The sequence below is a fragment of the Myotis lucifugus genome, unplaced genomic scaffold (genome assembly GCF_000147115.1).
Source record: "Myotis lucifugus unplaced genomic scaffold, Myoluc2.0 scaffold_53, whole genome shotgun sequence".
NCBI classification, from domain to species: Eukaryota; Metazoa; Chordata; class Mammalia; order Chiroptera; family Vespertilionidae; genus Myotis; species Myotis lucifugus.
The window spans coordinates 3,444,728-3,464,939 of record NW_005871101.1 but is presented as its reverse complement, the minus strand read 5'-3'; the positions used below and the strand labels follow the sequence as shown (position 1 = coordinate 3,464,939).

Genomic DNA, 20,212 nt, shown 5'->3' with positions numbered 1-20,212 from the left:
CAGTTATTTGCCCCCTGACAGTGAAGACTCAATTTTCCTTATGCCTGGCCAGCCTCACTCTCTCCTGTCTTAACTCCTACTGGCCACATATGTTTGTTCTGTCACCCACCATTGTATGCTGCAGAGCTTTTCCTATTCCAGCACAAAAACGTTAAACAAACTGCTCATCTGTCTTCTTTATCAGTTTTGAGACAAAATATATAAAAGGCTTCCATTGCTAATCTGGGATTGACCTCTGCTTGTTCTCTAGGGGATCTCCAGTTCCCAGCCACATCATTATGAGCTCAATAAATATTTATGGAGTGAATAAAAACGTGAATGAATGACAGTGATGTGCCTTCTACCTTAAAGATACATCTGAGTGTGTGTTTTCATTTGAACATTTTCTTATGCTTTTCTACTTAGATATGATTACTCTATCTGAAGCAGAGAAAAATGTTTGCTCATGTGACATTTTTATTCAGTTTGATTTTTGTTTTTATTTTTTTACTACAGGATGTCCCCAGACAAGGTATGGCCCAAATTGTGAGCTAATATGTACCTGTAAAAATGGTGGCCTTTGCAATCCTGTGGATGGAAGCTGTACCTGTGGCCTTGGTTGGACAGGAAATTATTGTGAAAAAAGTAAGTTGATTGCCGCCTTCTTTCATTCAATAAAAATCTAGAGGCTACTGCCACTGGTTGATAAAATACAGGACAGGCCCCCAAAGAGGCAATTTCCCAAGAAGTTCACCTAAGCCACTTGTAATTATGATTGCATTTCCAATAAAAATAGTGTTCTGTTAATATTGATGGATTTTTGTTACCTTGTTACCAGAATACCCCTGAAAAGTCTTAAAACCCTTAAGTCAGTGGTTCTCAACCTTCCTAATGCCTCGACCCTTTAATAAAGTTCCTCATGTTGTGGTGACCCCCAACCATAAAATTATTTTCGTTGCTACTTCATAACTGTAATTTTGCTACTGTTATGAATCGTAATGTAAATATCTGATATGCAGGATGTATTTTCATTGTTACAAATTGAACATAATTAAAGCATAGTGATTAATCACAAAAACAATATGTAATTACATATGTGTTTTCCGATGGTCTTAGGCGACCCCTGTGAAAGGGTCGTTCGACCCCCAAAGGGGTCGCGACGCACAGGTTGAGAACCGCTGCCTTAAGTAATTGGAATAGTAGTAATATAAAAGAACTCCTCTAAGACCTAAATCTATTCCCCCTCCAAACAGTTTTAAGCATGAAGGCTTTGTGGCCAGCAAATCTGCTGAACCCTGAGTTTCTTGGCATGAGGTTAAAGGACCTCAACCACCACTGAAAATGTATCCATTGAACATTCACAAAAATTGAAAAAGAAAATCAAGCAATTCTAAAAAATATAATTCATGACATTCGATGATCACAAAGCAATAAAACAGGAACTAATAACAAAACTAATTATCTTGCCGGGATGAAGCCTTGAGGCAGGCAGGCTGGAGGATGCGGGGCCCTGGGCAGAGCCAGGGGTGAAGGAGAGGACTCTGGGCATAGAGGACTCCAAACTTTATTTCATCAGGAAAATATCATCATCTACCACTGTAAATATATTTTTTACACATAAGTGACATTTATGTGTTTCTCAGCTAATATATTATGCATTCCATAAAACATATATAAAGGTTTAAATTGCTGAAGAATGGATAAAGATAAAGATTGATAGTTCTAATTCTTCTTTCCAAACCGCAGTTGATTATTTTGTGCAATACTGGAGAGCATGCACCCTACTTAAGAGCTCACTTTTGTAGGAGATGGTTTTGTGTTCTGGCAGCATAGACAGAAGGTCTCTGGCAGGGAGACAGAGTGTGGGTGAGAACACTGCTGGGGGCCTACACTGGGGGCACCTTATGTAAAAAAAAATTGACAGTAAACTTGTACCTAGTTGTTTTCAACTATGGGGTCATGGCTCTTTAGACCTGCGTCCTGACATATTATCTCAATGAGTGTGATACCCACTATCCTTCACTATGAATTTGATTATCATGAAATTCGGCATCAGGGCACACAACAAAGCACCTTGCAATAGGAGTGGACAGACTCGTATGCCAACTCTGCTCGGCCCATACCATGCTCTATCTATGCCTTTGGGAAGTTCACAGTCTCTCTGTGATTTGGTTTTCTCACATGAATATGACACTTTGAAGTGACAGTGCTTCTAAACCTAGTATTTAAGGTCATTTTCTTGGATTTTTTTTTATGTGGATATCCTCCCTCATTTATGGAGACAACTGTTACCAATTTTGTGATATCGGAGATTGCTGAATCAGATTAATAGCAGTTCTTTATAATTAGACAGTGGCTTTATGTCCATATTGTTTTGTTGTGGTTTTTTTTTTTAATTTTAAGTTGGGCAACTCTTCAGCATGTGGGGACATAAGATATTTTAACGTTTGATCCTATCATTTAAACCCTTTGTTACTTATGAAATTATTTTAATTCAACTATTTATTATTGAAATTTATTCTATGAAACTTATTCTATTTTGTCATTAAAACTTTTTAAACTTTTGTTTTTATCATTTAAATTTATTTATTATTTATTTTATCTCAAATATAATACACGAGTTGATGAGCCACTGGGTAAATGCAAATGTAATTTTGCAACATATTGACAAATTCTCCTCTGTGAGAGTTTATACCATTTTGCATCCTCATAACCAAGATATAGAATATCTCTTGCATCAGAGCTTTATCAAAAGAGTATGTTATCAAAATCTTGGTAAAAAATGTTCTATCAGTGGATATTTAATTTTCATTTTTAGTATTATGAATAAAGTTAAGTGTCTTTTGTAACTGGTAAGCATCTCTTGCATTTATTTTTTCTATAAATTGTTCATAACTCAAGCTCATTTTTCTGTAAGGTTCTGTTTTTTTTCTACTATAATACTAGAAGTTCTATAGTTATTAGAAATATTAACTCTTTGTTGTGAATTATTCACCCATATTTGGGTAAGTTTATGTTTTGTCTTTTTATTTTGCCACCTGATTGCTTATTAATTGATATATAACAAACCACCCCAAAACTTAGAAACTGGAACAACCATGAATTATTATCTCTCATGATTCTGAGGGTTAACTGCATTCAGCTGAGTGGTCCTTCTCTCAGATAGGAGCTGGGGCTGAAGTTCTCTGGAGATTCAGCCGGGCTGGAATATAGAAGATAACCTCTTTATTTACACATCTGCCAACCAGGCTTTGCTCCACATGGCTTCTTTCTCCTTGTCTTAGTCAGCTCAGGCTGATATAACAAAATATCATAAAGTAGGATACTTAAACAACAGAAATTTATTTTCACAGTTCTGGAGTCTGGGAAGTCCAAGATTAAGGTACAGGCAGATTTAGTGCCTGGTGAAGGCCCTCTTTTCTGATTTGCTGATGGCCTTGTTTTTGTTTTATTCTTACATGGGAGTGGGGGGGGGGGGTCGCAAGAAAGAGAGAGAGAGAGAGAGAGAGAGAGAGAGCACACACTCATGTTTCTTCTTATAAAGACACTTGTCCCATCATGAGGGTTCCACCAGAATAATTCTCCAACAGAATAATTTGGTTTCTTACATGACAGCTGACTTTCTAAAGCAAGTCCTGGGATCAGTCCAGGTTCCACATAGGAGGGAACAACACAGGGTGTGAATCCCAGCGGATGTGCTTCATTGGGAATATCTTTAGATAATGGGCTCTTCATGATTCAAAGGGATTTTTTTGTTTGTTTTATTTTTGTAATAAAATATATCTTTCTTCCCTTTATTTTCTTTATATTTTGAGTCGCACTTAGGAATGTATTCCCCATTCTCAGGTAGTAAAGGAGTTCACTCATATTTTCTTTTACATACCAATACGATGTCATTTTTTGACATTTGATTCTCTGATCAATTTTAAATATGTTTCTTGGTGAATTGTGTGAGAAACAAATCCATTTTCCCCTTACATAGCTTTTCACTTATTGTAATGCAACTTTTACAAGTGAAACTTCCTCACTAACTCCAGATTTAGCCTTCATCAAATACTAAGCATTTATATGTAGTTTGGGATAGTTCTGGATGCTCTGTTCTATTGGTCTATTTAGGTGCAAATGCAGTGCCATTTTTATTATGAAGCCTTTATTAAACATATTTGAACTGATAGAGCCAGCCACCCTTCATTGCTCTATTTTTCAAGGATTTTCTGGCATTATTTCCATGTGAAATTTATAATAAACTTGTCCAAATGCAAAACAAACAAACATAAAAAAACCACAGGTATTTTTTACTGTTTGTTGTCCTCTATCTATTCTCTCTGGGAGAATGAACATCTTTACGATATTAACTCATCATATCTGAGAATAGACATGGTCTATCATTCCATTTGTTCAAGCTTTTTGCTCTCTATTAAGTAAAATACTGGATAATAATATTCATTTGAGATATAGCTATTGATTTTCTAATTTACTCAATATTTTTACTGAATATTTTAGTGAATTTATTTTTTACATGTCTTTTCTACATCTATGGAATTAATAATATAACTTTTCTCTTTGGCTGATAATTATGGTGGATTTATTAATGAATTTTCTAATATTAAATGACCTTACCTTCTTGGAATAAATACAACTTGGACATGATATATTACTTTATAGTCTGCTATTGGTTTCTATGTACTTATATTTTTATGAATTTGGCATCAATATTCATAAGTGAAATTGAGCTCTTTAATGTATTTTTGTCAGATTTTGGAATTGATGCTATACTCAGTAAAATGTATTTGAAAGCTTCCTTCTTTTCAGTGTTCTGGACTAGTGTAAATAGTAAGGTGAGGATCTGATCTGCGAAGGTTTATAGAATTTTCCTGTGAAACCTATGTCTTATGGGATTTTTTAAAAAATTCAGTAGCTATTTTCTTTATTGTTCTATTCTAATTAGCCTAGGTTTTCTGCCTCAAAGTAAGATAATTTTGGTAAGTTGTCTTCTGTAACTTTTCCATTTCATTCAGGTTTTTATATTTATTTATACTGTACTTTTATATCTATTTCTTTTGATGATCATTCAATAATTTTAAAAAGGTGTGTATATTTGTGCTTTCTGTCTTTTCTCTTTATTGGATTAGCTAATGATTCATCTGCTTTTAATTTTTTTTTTGTCTTCAAACTCATTAGTATTCAGTTGTCTTAACTAGAACTAATGCTTGGATGGTTCCTTTTTCAGAATGTTCCCCTGGGTATTATGGCCCAGGCTGCCATTTTAATTGCACCTGTCAGAACAGTGGAGTTTGCAACAGGTTTTCTGGAAGCTGTGAGTGCCTCCAAGGTTACTATGGACGAGACTGTGAACATGGTAAGCAGAGAAAATGAGTGGGCATGTTATGGTGTCGATAAGTTTTAAGTTTTAAAAACTATTTATAAAATAAAAGTAATATATTTGCATTATATCAAATTAGATAAAATGTTAATGCTTTAGTGTATATTCTTACAATGTATTTGATAGCTCAACTTTAAGGTCTAGATGTTGACAACTGCTATCATTAAGTAATTAGACTTCTGTATTCCTTTCTGGAACTACTGTTCAGAAATGATTCTAATGTTCTATAATCATCTGGAATAGAAACAGGCAGACACACCCAAAGGAGTCAGCTGATTGCTGGTCCTTTTGAACATAATATTCTACTTTCTACACAAAATACAAATAAAGAAGCTGCTTGTTTCATATTGATCTAGACCTAACTCTAAAAAATCTATCGGGTTCTTTTTAAACATATTTATTTATATCAATTCTTCATTTAGACTTAATATTTTCACCTAAAATTAGGAAAAGAATTGTACAATAATTAAGAATTATACAATAATTTGTCTTATATGTCAGAGAGCCTTGATGGGAACACAAGAGATTAAGATGTTAAAGTCTAGGCTCTAGCGTTCATTGTATATGGCCTAGCTTTGCCTTATAAAAGAGATATAAACTATTAACTTCAAAGTTTCAGCTTCGTCAGTGTAGAATGGGGATAACAATAACACCTACTATAAAAGGTATGATGAGGATTAAATAAGAAGATACATGTAAGCATTTGTACTAAGGCATGTGGCGAAAGCTTGACCAATATTAATCATTTAAAAGTAAAGGGCTTTGTAAAGCCTCTGAAGTGATAATAGCAATGTTTGAAATTGTTTCCATGTTTTTCAACTTGTTTTTAGTATTTGGCAAATACATTTTACAGAAACAAATTTTACTAAGCCTCCTGAGGTTTAGAACTCTTGCCAACCATTCTGAGGTTTCCTGGGTTAGGGAGTGTGGAAGCAAACACCTTGTGGTTTTGTTTGTTTGCTTTGTTTTCAAAATTGGAATAAGAGATACAAGAGAGAGAAAAAATATCTATTCAAGGCCCATATATTTCATATTACATACATTCTACAGATCCTACATATGATGAGTATCAAGAAAGATTTTGAGCAGACAAGAGATACTATTCTAGTGAAATAAATCTGTAAAGTGAGAACATTATTGATTATTAAGAAAAGGAGCCATCAGTAGTGTCCACATGGAGAGCTATAGTGATAGGCTAGGACTTTAAAATCTGGACTAGGATAGAAAAGCAGATGAACTCTGACCAGTGTGGCTCAGTTGATTGAACATCATCCCATGCACAGATAAGTTGTTGGTTTGATATTGATTCCTGGTCAGGTCACATGCCCAGGTTTACTGGATCCTTGATGGGGGACATGCAGGAGGTGGCCAATCTATATTTCTTAATCCTTCAATTATTCTCTCTCTCTCTCCCTTCTTCTCTCTCTAAAAATCAATAGGAAATGAACAAAATATTTTCAAAGAAAAATTGACTGTATTGGGCAATTAATTTGGACATGAAGATGAGGAAAACAAAGGCACCAACAATGGCTCTAAAGTTCCAAGCCAGGGAACCTTAGGGCAAACATAAACCCAAATAAAAACCATGGCATAATCACCTAAACTTCTGACTGGACATTAAAGTGATAGGAATGCACTCTGTAGCCAATATAGTGCATTATTCTGATTTTGTTGCTGATTGTTCAAAAAGTTTTGAAATTGTTTAATATCTCAAAATACCACAAGAGATGTTAGTCTTCAATAGACAAAGATTCTCCTATTTAGAGAAATAGAAAAGTTGAGCAAGGCAACCTTTATAAACTCAGCTTTATAAATAATGAAAATAAAGGGGAGAAAGAGAGATTTGATTTTTCTCTGTATTCTCAATATTAATTATACGAGAACAAATAGAAGAAACCCTGCATTGATCTTTTTTGTTACTCTTTAAAAATATATTTTATTGATTTCAGAGAGGAAGGGAGAGGGAGAGAAAGATAAATATACCAATGATGAGAGAAAATCACTGATTGGCTGCCTCCTGCAAGCCCCACGCTGGGGATTGAGCCCACAGCCTGGGCATGTTCCCTGATCAGGAATCGAACCATGATCTCCTGGTTCATAGGTTGACGCTCAACCACTGAGCCATGCAGGTCCAGCTGTTATTCATTTTTTTAAGAGTTATAAGATCAAAAAATGAATGAGTGTGTATTATATAAATTAATTTATTTCTTACCTCCTTTTGGTTTTACCTCCTTTTTCTGCTCCCTGAATGCGAGTTTTTCCTAATGTTGAATCTGTCCTGAGTAACTCCATGCATGCTGGAGAAGTGTCACGCTCATGAAGCCTAGGCAAATTTAACTGTAGGAAAGGAGGCTAGGCTGACAAAGAAAGAGGGAGAAAGAGGGGGGGAGGGAGGGAGAGAGAGAGAGAGAGAGAGAGAGAGAGAGAGAGAGAGAATAATTGAAAGACTGAGGAAATTCTATCGCCCTCCCATTCCCAGTGAGTGGTAAGCATAGGCTTAGAGAAAACTCAAGATAAGAAATGGGAATATTTGTCTCAGTCGAGCTTAGCTCTCACACATCTCTATTTGAGTGATTATATCTATGGACAGATGACAATCTTAGCATTCAAAGAAAAGCATGTGCTGGGATTACATGGTCTCTAAAGGTAAACTAATTAGTTATTTTGTTGTTCAGCCACAAAAATATGGAAGAAAAACTAGTTCTACTGTGCTTACTAAGAAATAATTCTACTTTATGGACCATCTATGGAAGTATTTTAAAGGTTAAATTTCACTGATTTTGAAATCTAACTTCCAACTTCCTCATATGATGTTAACCTACTGTATATACATCATATTGTCTTTTATTCCCCTTTTTTTCCTTTCTCCCTTCCCCCTTTTCCTCATACTCACCTCTATCATCCATTCCCAAAACTTCAAATATCAAGAGCTATATAAATCACCATCCACAGATACTCTCTTATTTATTTAAATAACTTAACTCAAAAGCCATCCTTACTAAATTTAACCTGTATCTACCTTTTTAAAACATTGTTCTTTTAAGTGTTTGGGGTATTCGGGTGTTTTGAAGTCTTTGTCAGGTACACCATAGCAAATAAATTGTACTTACTTGAAGATATTTGAATTTTTTATGGATTCTTCTAGACTACTTGTAGAAAAATGGATCAATGCACTCACTTATTTGTATGACTAAACTATGGTCAATATGCTTCTCCACATAATTCTTTCTTGTTTCTAATTTTATGCTTTCATCTCCTTCTTTGGTCCTGGGAAACAAATGACCTACTGCGTATCCTTTAATTTTCCCTGCATTTATTCTTAAAGCCAAAATAGCATTTTGACATTTTTCTTTTCCAGCATGCCTTCCTGGATTTTATGGTTTGAATTGTGCTCACATCTGTGACTGCAGAAATGGAGCCAGTTGTGATGCAATGAGTGGACAGTGCATTTGCCCAGCAGGTTTCCATGGCAGCCAGTGTGAAAAAGGTATAGCCAGAGCATTTTAAAGCAGGTGAATAGGGGAATTCTGTGTGAATGTGAGGTCTTTCTATCTTAGGGCAAACATAAACCCAAATCAAAAACATGGAATAATCACTTAAGCTTCTGACTTGGACATTAAAGCAACGGGAATTCACTCTATAGCCAATGTGTCCTTCTGATTTTGTTGCTGATTGTTCAAAAATGTTACCTTCCCCTAAGTGAAATGGCTTAATATTCCAAACCCCACTAAAGCTGTTATTCTTCAACTGACAAAGATTCTACCTCTGAATGAGAAATATTTTATTAAAAGATTTTAAAAAGATTTTCTTTTGGGTTTAAAGATATTAAAATAGCCGAAACCGGTTTGGCTCAGTGGATAGAGCGTCGGCCTGCGGACTGAAAGGTCCCGGGTTCAATTCCGGTCAAGGGCATGTACCTGGGTTGCGGGCACATCCCCAGTGGGAGATGTGCAGGAGGCAGCTGATCTATGTTTCTCTCTCATCGATGTTTCTAACTCTCTATCCCTCTCCCTTCCTCTCTGTAAAAAATCAATAAAATATATTAAAAAAATAAATAAATAAAGATATTAAAATAGATACAAGCCTTTATGAAAAATGTTTAAAGATGGGAATTAGGCATTTATTACTAGAAAATAATGGCAGTCATGAATGTGGATGGGGAAATAGAGGTGAGAACTTGGGCTACTAGTTTAAAATAGTAAATTATAAAGTCCTAAAAGACTGATCAGTCTATTCAAAACAATGCCAGAGTACATAATTCTCAGTAAGCAACTCAAAATATCATTTTAGTCTATATTATGTATGACTTGTGCATAGGGTTATAATAATCATTATGATTATAATAATATAATGATAGTGGTCACTTGACTTTATGTGAATCAGAGTTATTGCCTTTAAAAAGGATTCATGTGGGTGGGTGGGATGAGATCAACCAAAGAGCTTGTTTGCATAATTGCATAACCTATGGACATAGACAATAGGGTGGTGGAGGCCTGGGGCAAGGGGGATGGGCTATAAGGGGGTCAATGGGAGAAAAAAAGGGACGTATGTAATACTTTCAACAGTAAAGGTTTTTTAAAAAGAAAGAAACAAGGTTACAAAACATAAAAATAAATAAAAAGGATTCATATGCTATTCCCATACTATATCCTCATAAGTCACTAGAGATATACATACAGTATTTCTTGCCATCCTTTATTCACTTATCCACTTATTATTTACTGTTATGTTCTGGGAATATAGTGGAGCTTACAGTCTTTCGGGAAAATAGTAAATAAATAACATTTAAGGAAAAATATTAAAAGTAATACTCTTGGCTAGTAGACTCAATTTTCTTCTTAAAGTTCCTATCTTTGAAAGCCCTCCATAGGTACAAACCAGTGTCAGAGTAAGTCAATTTAAAACCTGAGTGTGAAATCATGTATAAAATGAAGCTGATTTCTGAGAATTCCAAAACTTTCCTCTCTTCTTCTAACAAAAAAATCTCATTTTATTCTCCCACTTTGCTACTTGGGGCTCAATCTTGAGGAAATTCTATTTTTAATCCCATGTTAGTTGCATCATTGAAAATTCAAGTGGTTAATGTTTCAGCATTTCTCTTTCCTTGGTAGAGTGTTCACCTGGAATGTTTGGAGACAATTGCCAGCATCTTTGTGACTGTGAAAGCAACATCTCCTGCCACCCAGTAACTGGAAAGTGCCTCTGCCCACCTGGAAGAGCCGGAGCCAGATGTGAAGCTGGTATGAGCCAAGTACCTGGTGGTGTCCCTCTGACTCATGGGTGATTCAGAGATCTCTAGGCATTTTTTATACTGAAAGTATTATGCAATTAAAGAACATCACACTACCATTGCTTGTCACCTTGCCTTAGTATGATTAATCAGAGTATGTGGCTGTTGCATAACAGGCAACCAAAACCAGCACTATGGCTGACAGAGGACGCCTTGAAGGCACCTCAAGGTGATGCAATTAAACATCCTGATTACAAAAGGAATTCAGAAAAATCACTAGAAATAAGGCAATGAAGATACAGGGACTATTCTTGAGAACCAAGTTCCCCGTATTCTTGGGAATTTGAGATTTAAACCTTTTCCCCCCTTTACACTCACAGGAAGAAAGGCCTAGAATATAAAATTCAAAATCTTTAGCGACTATCTTAAGAAGAGGAGAAAGTAGACTGAGTGGATCATTGACTCATCACTTACTATTTAAACTTAATGGATGCTTCCTAGATGAAAAGTTTCATATGTTTCACAATAACCCCGAAGGACTGATCATCCTAAACATTTTGCTTATATTCATTTACTCTTTGCCACCACCCAATGAGGCTGTTCTATTTTTATTCTTACTTGACAAAAGAGAGAGCTGAGGCACAGAAAAATAGGAAGAGTCAGAACCAAGATTTAACCCTAGGCAGTCTGGTTTTGACCGTTGGGTGATGATGCTCTTAGTAGACAATACTATATGTGTGCATGTCTGCATGTAGTCCTGTATAAGGAACCTTCAGGGGCTCATCAAGAGATTTATATTCTTTCCTATCCCTTCTTCCCTTTTTCATAGGCCTTTAAAATAAGTCCAATGAGTTATGAATATCGAGTTGGAATCCTTTGGGATCTTCCAACTGAGAAGCTTACTGATGCTGACATTTCTTTTTTGCAAAGCTGCTTCATGTATAGCTCTAATCACTGTGTTTCACTGCACTACAAGCTTCTTGAGCGTTCGATCCATGTTTATTTATCTTTTATCCAAAAAGGCTCAGAAAAGGGTCTAGCACATGACAGTTTTCAGCAAATTTTTGTTTCTTTTCAGCATTCCTCAGGGAGTCATGGTAAACACGTTCCTGAACCTTGTCATATCTAAACTAAATCTGTCAGAGTAAACATCAGCGTGACATCTTGGCAAAACCACAGTATACATGTCACCAATGAAATGCTCACTGAAGGCAGAATGCTTATAGTATTTGTGGTTTCATCCAAATACTGAAGAAAACCATTCATGTTTATTGAATGTGTATCATATGCCAGGCATTTTAATGTATACTAGGTGCCTTTACTATCATCGCCCTTCCCTTTTATAGATGGGGGAGCTGCACCACAAAATGGTTAAGTAACTTGCCCAGAGTTACACAGCTCACAAATGGCAGACTGGGGATTCGAAACAGACAATCTGGGCCCCAAGCCAGACTCAACATCACTATACCGCTTCTCAAGGGAAAGGAAGGAACAGGAATTGATTTTGTTGTCCAATATGCATTGTCCATTAACCACAGGTTGCTATTTAATTTATATTTAGTTTAATTTAAAATTCACCTCCTCAGTCACATTTCAAGTGTTCAATGGCCACACATATGGTTAGTCGCTACAGTATTGGATAGCACAGTATATATAGAATGTTTTCATCATTGCTGAAAGTTCTGTTTGACAACACTCAGCGGTGACTTAAAACTAGCTTCATCTAAACCAAGAGAGCTTATGGCCAGGCTGGAAATGAAGGCCTCACTCTATGGACTTTCTATGGACTAAATTCTTGTATCACACAGTCATTTTTATCTGCAGAAAAATTACCATTTGACAGTGGAACATATGCATTAACATGCCCATTCTCAGTGGGCACCTCAAGGCCTCTCTTGTCATGAGCTCTTTGGGGGTACCCACAGCTTACACAGATGTACTACATGATCTTTTATTTGCAGTTTTATTTTCAATTAGGCGCAGTTCATCTGCGATATTAACTGTGAGCAGCTGTGTCTATGCAGGCACTATAAAGATAAAAGACCTCATTTTAATTTGAACTCTGGTAAAGGACCTATTAAACAGCCATAATGTTAATTCATAAAAGAATGTAGCAGCTTTTTATTGGATTATTTCCCCACCCCCTTGGTAAATTAACATTTGCAGACATTCAAACAGATGTCTTAAATACACATCGTTATTAACATAAAATGTGGTATTTTTATAAATTAAAATCAGATTCTGAACTGCTTAGGAGAGATCCTGACCCATAACTCTTTTTCAAACAAGAAAACTAGATCTTACCACCAAGCTAAGTAATCCTCCTACACACTGGATGGGGGTGGATGTATTAGGTTAGGATTTATTTATTTGTTTATTTATTTATTTATAATATTTATTAAATTGATTGGGGTGACATTGGTCAAAATGAACATATACATTTCAGGTGTGGGTTTCTATGTTATAAGATCTGTACTTTGCACCGTGTGCCCACCACCCAAAGTCAAATCTTCTCCTGTCACCTTATATTGGGACCCCTTTTCCCGCTACCCCCTCCCTCTAGCAATCACCACTGCTGGTTGTGTTCCCAAATATCAGTCCTGTATCATATATATGAGTGAAATCATATAGTTCTTAGCTTTTTCTAACTGACTTATTTCACTTAGCATAATGTTCTCAAGGTCCATCCATGTTGTTGCAAATGGCGCTATTTCATCCTTTCTTATGGCTGAGTAGAGGACTGGATAAAGAAGATGTGGTACTTATACACAGAGGATTTATTTTTTAATTTTGATTACGTTTGATGGTGTAAAGAAAAGATTCATTTCAGAGCAGCATTTACATCACCTCCAGAGCTCCTTTTACCTACCCGTTCTTCCTTCATCTAGGAAGAGATTGAATTACTGTTTGCTCTGCAAAATGAATGAATTGCAAAATTGATTAAGTTCACATTTTTCTCATATTTAAAATCTAACTAGTTAATTAAGGCAAGAAGGCCAGAACATATCTTAGCCTACCTTCATTATCCAAGAGAGCAATAAACAAACAAACAAACATGCAAATGCTTATGGAGTAGTTAGGGTGCATCTCCAACCTGGCCAAGAGAATTTTGAGGCAATAATTATAGAAATATTTTACAAAATTATACCCATAGACTCAGAGTTCACTCTAGGACCGGTATCCTAGTATTTGCATTGACATTTCTAAATTTCCCACTTTCCAGCTCTCTCCACTTCCTTATTTGGGCTTTAATCTACATATGCTTGACATGCTATGTCTTCCCACATGGCAGTGCAGATTGAGGAATGAGCACTAGATAAGAATTTAGAACTCCAGCTCTGCCATTTGCCTGGGACATAACATTTGTGAAGGTCCCTTAAGCCACATCAAACCTGTTTCTCTCTCTACAGAGAGAGAGCTTACCTCACTGTCTTGCCTACCTCACAGTTTTGCTAGAACCAACTGTGTTAATGTGTTTGGGACCCGCTTTGTAAACTGTTTAGAGCTAGGTGACTCATTATTGCAAAGTTAAGTTTCTCTAATTCTTAAACATTGGTAGTAAGTTGAGTTACTTCCCATTCTCACCTGAATGAATCTGACCCCGTTTTCTGTTTCCATGGGCAGGGCTGGGCTTTCTCCTGATCCTCTCAATCCTTCAGAAACAGAACCTATTAATTCTCTCCTAATTTTCTGCTGGACATCAGACTAAGACCACATGCCCAGGTTTGGGTGTGATGCCTGAGGGAAACTTTAGTCTACACATTTAGTTATTTAGATTAGGCTAATATTTTTAATCCTCTCTCTTCATTTCTCTACTGGTTGAATTCACAATGCAATTCAACTAAAAAATAGTTACATTCCTTGAGTACAAATAGCAGGATTTTACAGAAGTAGACACACAAGGCATCACTGGCCATTTTGACATATTTTAAGAGGTGAATGTAAAGCCATGTCATTTTCAACAACATAGGCCCAAGTAATCATGTTTTCAACCTGAAGACAAATTTGTGTATTCTAGGTGAGTGTTGCCTTTTTTTCTGACCTCACTAAAACGAATCCATTTTCCCCGTGTCCCTTGCAATGCTACTGCGATGAGCTCTATTACAATAATCTAATTCTGAGAGGGCACTTACGCAATTTAAGTTGCTGTCCTGATTTCTCTTTTCATCTTTGTCACTAACTTCCTTGACACCCCCCAGCCTCTTCCTGTTTTCCATTAAAGACCTGACTTTTAATACATAGCATTCTAGCCTGGGGGAAAAATACCACATGGTCAACCAGAATTCTTTGTCTATCATCTTATGCAATTCCAAGAAATAGTAGTAAAGATACTATGTGATGGAAAAGCATATTTGAATTACTTTTATATTTATTTATTTTTTCCTCACAGAATGCAGGCCAGGCCAATATGGACCTAACTGCGCTCTGACGTGCCAATGTGTCCACAGGGCTCAGTGCAACCCGCTCAATGGGAACTGTACTTGCCCCTCAAAGAGAATGGGCCCAACCTGTGAGGAAAACGTTTTGGATGATCTTCAATAACGGAACACTAGCAGCTTTCAGTGGTGGACAGAATTTCGCCGAGGCTCACCCACAGTTTATCATCTGAACTTTGGCAGGGAAATGCACTTACTCATCCATCTTCAGCCCAACCTCTCCTGTTGTGAGGTGAAAAATGATGTCTCCAATTTATGGCCTCCAAGTAGAAGTTCCATTCTCCAGCCTACCCTTCCCAACTTTCTTTTGCTGAAGAACATGCCCAAGAAAGAGAGACTATTTTTTCAAGATCCCAATCGTAGTAACATTTTGGACTAATAAACGAAACTCTTTTTTATATGCACAGGCGGTATTTAAATTTGGAAGTAAGAAATACCTCTCAGTTCAGCTTGGACTGCACTGAAATATTCACACCTAGTCACTGAAGACCTCAGTGGTCATTAAGTAGCTGGATCCTCTTTAGAAATGTCTAGAATTTCATCTACTTATTCTTAGTATCCTGCTCCACAGCTGAGCCTGCTTCAGGTTGTTAATGTATTGTATTTCGAACATGACTTTTGGTGTGGGAGACTATTAAGGCTTTCGCCACATACAGATCTGGGTAAAGGTATGATGGGCACACTTACAATGAATCGTCAAAATGTTTAGTGGTGTTCTCCTCATCACTGGTCAGCAGACAGGAAAAAGTAAGTAGAAATGATCAAGGTGAGGTGCTTAGCCTGTTCTGGGGGGACACAAATTTCCAATAGAGTAGGGACTTCCTTCATTTCAAGGAAAAAAATAAATAATAAATAAAAACAGTGACTGCCAACAGGGAGAATAAGACAAGAAAACCAGATTTCCTTACTAGAGATCTTGTCTCCTATTACAACACATGAGAAACTCACTCCAGAAAAAAAAGTTTCCAGAAACTTTTCATGGTAGGAAAAAAAAGAGTAAGAGATTTCTTTTGGGTGAAATTTTTTATACCGTATTGCTTAACTTTTTATAAATGAGAAGCCTTATGTAAAATGTTAAGCACAGTTCTTGGCAAAAGGTCAATGGCCCCATATTATCTCTTTTCATCCCCCATGCCACCCCAAACTCTAAAATAAATCATGAGAGTGGGAAAGCAAAGCCATAGCCTAATCCTATATTTGTACTATCACATGACCCATAGACAAATGGAGTTTCACCTTCATCCTTATATCAGTCAATAAGAACTAATGGCAGTTACTGTAGCCACTTTTCTTTATAAAAGTTTTATTTGTTGTCTTTCATATCAAAAAATAAAATACAAAAATGTTTAATATCCAGAATATTTCCATTTTCTGCTTGGTCACCTTGAAAAATCTTGATTTAGATAGCACCCTACAAAAGTTAATAATCATGTGATAAGTTATTCCTTCTAAAAAAATTCTAGTTCTTCAGCTTGAGGACACTATCAGATGTCTGAAAATCATTAGAGGCAATGACATTTCATTCATGGACCAACATACAATAAATGTTCCTCTTAAATAATGTATCAGCTGCAAATTTATCAAATAGAATTTCCTTGCAAAATTATGTAACTAGAATTTTAAAAATCATTTTTAATAGCTGCATCTCAAAAATGCTTCAAATTAAGAATATAGTTCACAGTGACGCCCATTTCTGAGCAAATAAATAATGCATCCTTTTTACTTTCATCAGGATTTATCTGAGCTTTCTACATGTAAACAGTTATTCAGGTAGAGTTAAGTGTAATCTGCCTACCAAAAAAAAAGTAATTTGCACAGAATTTTTAAAAATTCAGCTATTTAAAAGTAAGGCATGATTTAATAGGCATGTCCTCTTTAAACTAAAGTCCAGTGTCAAATTAGAGTCATTGTCATGGGGTAGAAATACTTCATATTACTCCTCCTACTTTCCCTCCTTCTATAATCTGCTCTTTAAATGTAGAAATGCTGACCCCAAAAGAAATCCATCCACCCATAATACCCCTTTAGAAAGGTGCCTATGCTGTGATGTTTCAGGCTCTTTCATTTGAAATACAAGATCAGAGTGGGGATTATTATGCTTTTCTGCAATAATATAGCTCAAGTTTAAAGAAAACTGAGCAGATGTATGGAAGTGTGCTGGCTAATTTGGAGTTTCCATCTAACATGCGTGGGATATACCATTTCAGTTTAACACCTAACGTTCCCCCTACTCTTTCTAACTTCTATGCTCATTTATTGAGTTTTCCAGATGAGACAGCTATTTGACACAGGCTAAATTATTTTTAGAGAACTTGGAAATCATTCCAAGAGTTAGTGGCAAGAATGGCATTTCCTTTGTTAGAAATAGCAAAGAGGGTTTGGCTTCTGCGGGGCCTCTTTCACCTTGGTTTCTTCAGGACCTGGTAATACAGACGTAGCAAGAATTTAAAAAAGCATTTTGATGAAGTGAACAAATAATAGCTACTGTCTGCACTCTAGGAGTTATGTATGCAATTCAGTTGAAATAACTTTTCATGGTTCTATGATAGAAAAAATATCAAAGTAGCTGAGCTTTTAAAATAGATTTCAAGCAATTCCAAAGTTTTGACCCTTTTTAGCTAATCAAGTAGAAACTATTTTCTACTTTTCCTGCTTATATTTTAGTTTTTCAAAATAAAGGAAAATAATACAAAAATTAGTATTTAAAGTCTAGGAAATATATTTAAAGGCGGGAGATACCTCTTTTTATATTCTTGCAAATACTGACATACTCTTTCACTCTAAATCTTTTGTCAGTACTATATAAAACACCATTTAATAATTCTTCATTTTAATGTTTGTGCAAATAGTTCAAATTTTGAAAAAATACTATTTCAAATAGCTAATGTTAACATTTTATTCTTCCACTGGATATGTTAAAGATATATAGAAAATTTCATAATAATGCCTCTACTTAAAAACAATATAAGCGAATCCACAAAACATAATTTTATTGCTCAGACTTCATGAGAAAAGTTCAACAACAGTCCATCAGACAAAAAGATTCATGTGAAGAATTGGATATTAAGTGTTGACAATATTGGTCTCTTGAAATGTAGAGCATTGGTTTGTGAATAAAATTCCATATGTAAGAATTGGATGAATTTGGTAGCTGGTGTTGAACATGTATTTGATGAATAATGAAACTTGTGACTGATTAGGTATCTGAATGGTCAGTTGGTAATATTACAAAGCACTTATTGACTGAAAAATGCCTTCATTAGTGTCACTTTTTAACTATTGCCTAAAAAGCAATTTTCTGTATTTTAACGCTATCCTGAATTTACTAACTCACTCAAAAATATTTATTGAGTGTCGACAATACTAGATATTGTTGGAGGCATAAAAAAAATAGTGGTGAACAAGATGGATGTGTTTCCTGCCCTCATAAACTTACAGTCTAGTAGATGATATTAGCCAATGAGTGCAGAGTTTTTAAACATTCTTAGCCTTTCAGTGAATTTAATAGTTCATCCATCCTTTTATAGTTTATTAATCCTTTCCTAAGTCTATTTCTCACAAATCTATTAATTCTCTTACTTTCAGTCAAACTTTGATAAATGATATATATCCTACATCACCTTAAAAAATCTACATAGCAGGCTTTATACTCTTTAATGCCAATATAGGAAATTAAATATATTTTTAATTTATAAAATACTATTTACATTTATAGAAAACCACATTATTTTTTCCAATGTAAAAGGCAAGTCCACTTTTAAATCTGTTGTTGTAACTCTGAAAGCATGGGGACTGAGGTAATGGAAACAGAGAAAAAAAAGAGTATTTGTCTTTTTTTTTGACAACTATCACATTCTTTTTTGACATCTATTGCTTTCTCTTTTGGTCAAGATCAGTGACTAAGATGAGTGACCAAGATGAGTGTTTCCCACTGATAAAAGAGGGTTTTTTTTAGACATTTTTAAAAATCTAGTTTTATTATAAGGCAAGTAATTCTCTTTTGTGTAAAGAAAACACCTTGCTATTTTAGTGGTGTCTCAAAACAAGATTAGATTATTCCTTTTTAAAAATTATGATAAAACTAGAGTCCCAGTACACGGATTCATACACATTGAAAAGAAATTAATTAGAAGAAATATTTTAATATCACTATTCGCCCTTTCTCTATAATAGAAGTATCAACCAAATTCATGATTGACAATGACAGATGGAAATATGCACACACAATTGGCACCGAGAGCTTTGTATGGATCATGCATGCGTGAGTCAATTTAGCCTTATAGATATAGAATAAACTTGTTTAATTAGACCTGCTTTCTGATTTAGCTAAACTTTTTCCAGCCCAGTGAAGCACCCCAACTTCTCTTTCAGGTATTTGTCAGCAGCACAGCAGTAAATATCAACATGAAGCAGATTATTATTGTAGATCACGCAGGAAGAACAAAGAGTAAAATATTTAACTACAGCAGTGTTTGACTATATTCTGCACAGTGAGAAAACCTGAAGTCATTTTCAAGGTCCACCATTTCTTGCTTTTTTTCATATGGCTCATGTTTCTAAACTTTCTAAACCTCCATTTTCTGGCTAATGAAAAGAAATAGGATTCTACGGAATCTCCTATCTACCTACTCCAGGACTTCTGTGAGGATCAAATGAGATGAGGCACTGGAAAATGCTTCACAGACATTTGGTTCAAGTGTAAAATGTTTGCACCCAGCTATAAAGTAAGTCGTGTTCCTGGGCTGAAGAAACTCCAAATAGGTTAGTCACTAGGGAAAGGAAGCTGGGTGTTGCTACGTGACATCATTACCTGGTGCCTACAGCCACCATTTCCCCTGGCTGGGCTGTGGGTCACATTTTGCACCATGGGGTATTGGCAGCATTGGCTGTGATTTGGTGGGCTGTCACTCTGGGGTGGTGGCGGGGCCTGTGTCCCACTTGGGGGAAGCCAACTATTGTTTTGTTGGCACCAGGTCCATGTTGCCTTTTCTTTGTAAATGGCCAGTGCATATCACAGCAGCTCCTGCGTTGAATGTCTGCCCCCTGGTGGTCAGTGTGCATCATAGCAAATGGTCAGACAGTTGGAGGGACACTTAGCATATTAGCCTTTTATATATATAGATATACATAACATAAAACTTACCATCTTAACTATTTTTTAAATACACAGTTCAACGGCATTAA

The 20,212-nt window shown here is 35.8% G+C and overlaps 1 protein-coding gene across 1 annotated transcript in view; it reads left to right on the top strand.

Moving 5' to 3' along the window:
• MEGF6 (multiple EGF like domains 6) overlaps positions 1-15,201 on the top strand; it is a 172,777-nt gene extending 157,576 nt beyond the window's left edge. Inside the window, exons 20-26 of the mRNA XM_023753913.1 lie at positions 496-624; positions 4,735-4,817; positions 5,210-5,338; positions 5,976-6,027; positions 8,721-8,849; positions 10,474-10,602; positions 15,041-15,201. Coding sequence (XP_023609681.1) covers positions 496-624; positions 4,735-4,817; positions 5,210-5,338; positions 5,976-6,027; positions 8,721-8,849; positions 10,474-10,602; positions 15,041-15,201 — 812 coding nt within the window. The remainder of the gene's footprint in view (positions 1-495; positions 625-4,734; positions 4,818-5,209; positions 5,339-5,975; positions 6,028-8,720; positions 8,850-10,473; positions 10,603-15,040) is intronic.
• Positions 15,202-20,212: the final 5,011 nt, after the last annotated feature.